This window comes from Octopus bimaculoides, chromosome 6 (assembly GCF_001194135.2).
Source record: "Octopus bimaculoides isolate UCB-OBI-ISO-001 chromosome 6, ASM119413v2, whole genome shotgun sequence".
Taxonomy (NCBI): domain Eukaryota; kingdom Metazoa; phylum Mollusca; class Cephalopoda; order Octopoda; family Octopodidae; genus Octopus; species Octopus bimaculoides.
Genome location: NC_068986.1, coordinates 60,372,057 through 60,373,776, shown reverse-complemented (window position 1 = coordinate 60,373,776; position 1,720 = coordinate 60,372,057). Strand labels below are relative to the sequence as shown.

The 1,720-nt window shown below is 42.0% G+C and overlaps 1 protein-coding gene across 1 annotated transcript; it reads left to right on the top strand.

The window, feature by feature from the left end:
• Positions 1-598: 598 nt before the first annotated feature.
• Positions 599-1,720, top strand: LOC106869459 (uncharacterized). The gene has a single exon (XM_014915209.1). It carries the CDS (start codon positions 599-601, stop codon positions 1,718-1,720), a length of 1,122 nt encoding a protein of 373 aa, XP_014770695.1.

Genomic DNA, 1,720 nt, shown 5'->3' with positions numbered 1-1,720 from the left:
AGTGAAAAAGTTGAAACAACAGAAATCACAACAGTTCAGGCTTGCACTTGAAATCAAGTTTGAACCACTGCTGCAAGCAACTGATATTGAAGAACAATGAGCAATATTCAGGGAGGCAGTAACAAAAGTTGCAGAAGATCAGCTGGGCAGAAGAAGAGGGAAAAGAAAAGAAATTTGGATACAAGAAAGAACCTGGGACCTGATAAATGAGAGAAGAAAGATGAAGCAGGCAAGAGCACAAGCAAAAACACTGGATGCTAATACAAGACTCAGTGAGCAATACCAGTTGGCGGATAGAGCAGTGAAGAGAAGCTGCAGAAAGGACAAGAATGCATGGTTTGAGCAGATGAATGAGGAAGCACAGAGGGTCCTGGTGTCAAAATGACACCAGGACCCTCTACAAAATCGTCTGGATTTGACTGAAGCTGGAGGGCCATCAGCAGTACCAGTAAAAGACAAAAACGGCACTGTACTCACAACAACAGAGCAACAAAGATCACGGTGGGTGGAACATTTCCAGACAGTACTAAACTAGCCAAATCCAGCAACACTCTTCAATTTTGATAATGAAACTGGACAGCAACAGCTGGATGTAAGAATGGATAACATCAGTGAAGATGAAGTTGAAAAAGCTATCAAGAAACTGAAGAACAACAAAGCAGCAGGTGCAGACAATATAACAGCTGAACTCCTGAAGCATGGATTCGATTCTGCACACAGAGAATCGCCATGGAAAATTGCCTCACTGTATGGCGTTCTGCAGAAATTCATAGCAATCATTCAGAACATCTACAAGAACAGCAGTTGCTGCATAAAAATGCAAGAAGGAAATACAGAGTATTTTGCTATCAAAACAGGGGTGAGACAAGTCTGCATTATGTCACCATTCCTCTTCCTGCTGGCAGTTGATTTCATCGTGAAAAAGGCAATAGACGGAAAAAATCTGGGTATTCAATGGCAACAACAGCAGCAACAACAAAACCAACAACAACAACAGTTGGTTGACCTTCACTTTGCTGATGACATTGAACTTCTGGAAGAATCCAGAGAAGGACTGCAGCAACTGACAACAAATCTTGCTGAAACAGCTGGTAAAATTAGTCTCAGAATCAGTCATGAAAAGACCAAGGTTATGCAAGTATGGGTAGAGGACAAACAAAGCAATGTAAAAATAACAGTTGGAAATCAGCAAGTTGAAGATGTTACCAGCTTTTCATACCTGGGCAGCGTACTAGCGAGTGATGGAGGGGCAGATAGTAATGTCAAAGTGAGAGTTGGCAAAGCTGCAGCAGTTTTCAGAAAGATGGGGAAAATCTGGGCAAGTAAAAGCATTGATTTGGAAATAAAATTGCGTCTATTCAGCACCATCGTGTTACCAACAGCACTGTATGTCAATGAAACTTGGAAAGTAACATCAACAATATCCAATAAAATGGATGTATTCCATCAGAGGTGCTTGCGGAAAATATTGAAGATCTCCTATCGCGACCACATCACAAATACTGCAGTCCTCCAGCGAGCACAGTCAAGAAGGTTGCAAGACATCGTGGCAGAGAGAAGAATGAGACTAACCGGGCACATTTTCCGTATGCCAGACCAATGGCACGCCAAAACAGCATTTAGATGGGAACCACCTAACGGAAAGAGAAAGAGAGGAAGACCAAAAACAACATGGCGCAGATCATTCAAAGCAGACATAGCAGTAATAAACAGAAAATGA

Coding starts and splice junctions, on each gene's coding strand:
- LOC106869459 (XM_014915209.1), top strand. CDS start 599: ATGGATAACATCAGTGAAGATGAAGTTGAAAAAGCTATCAAGAAACTG.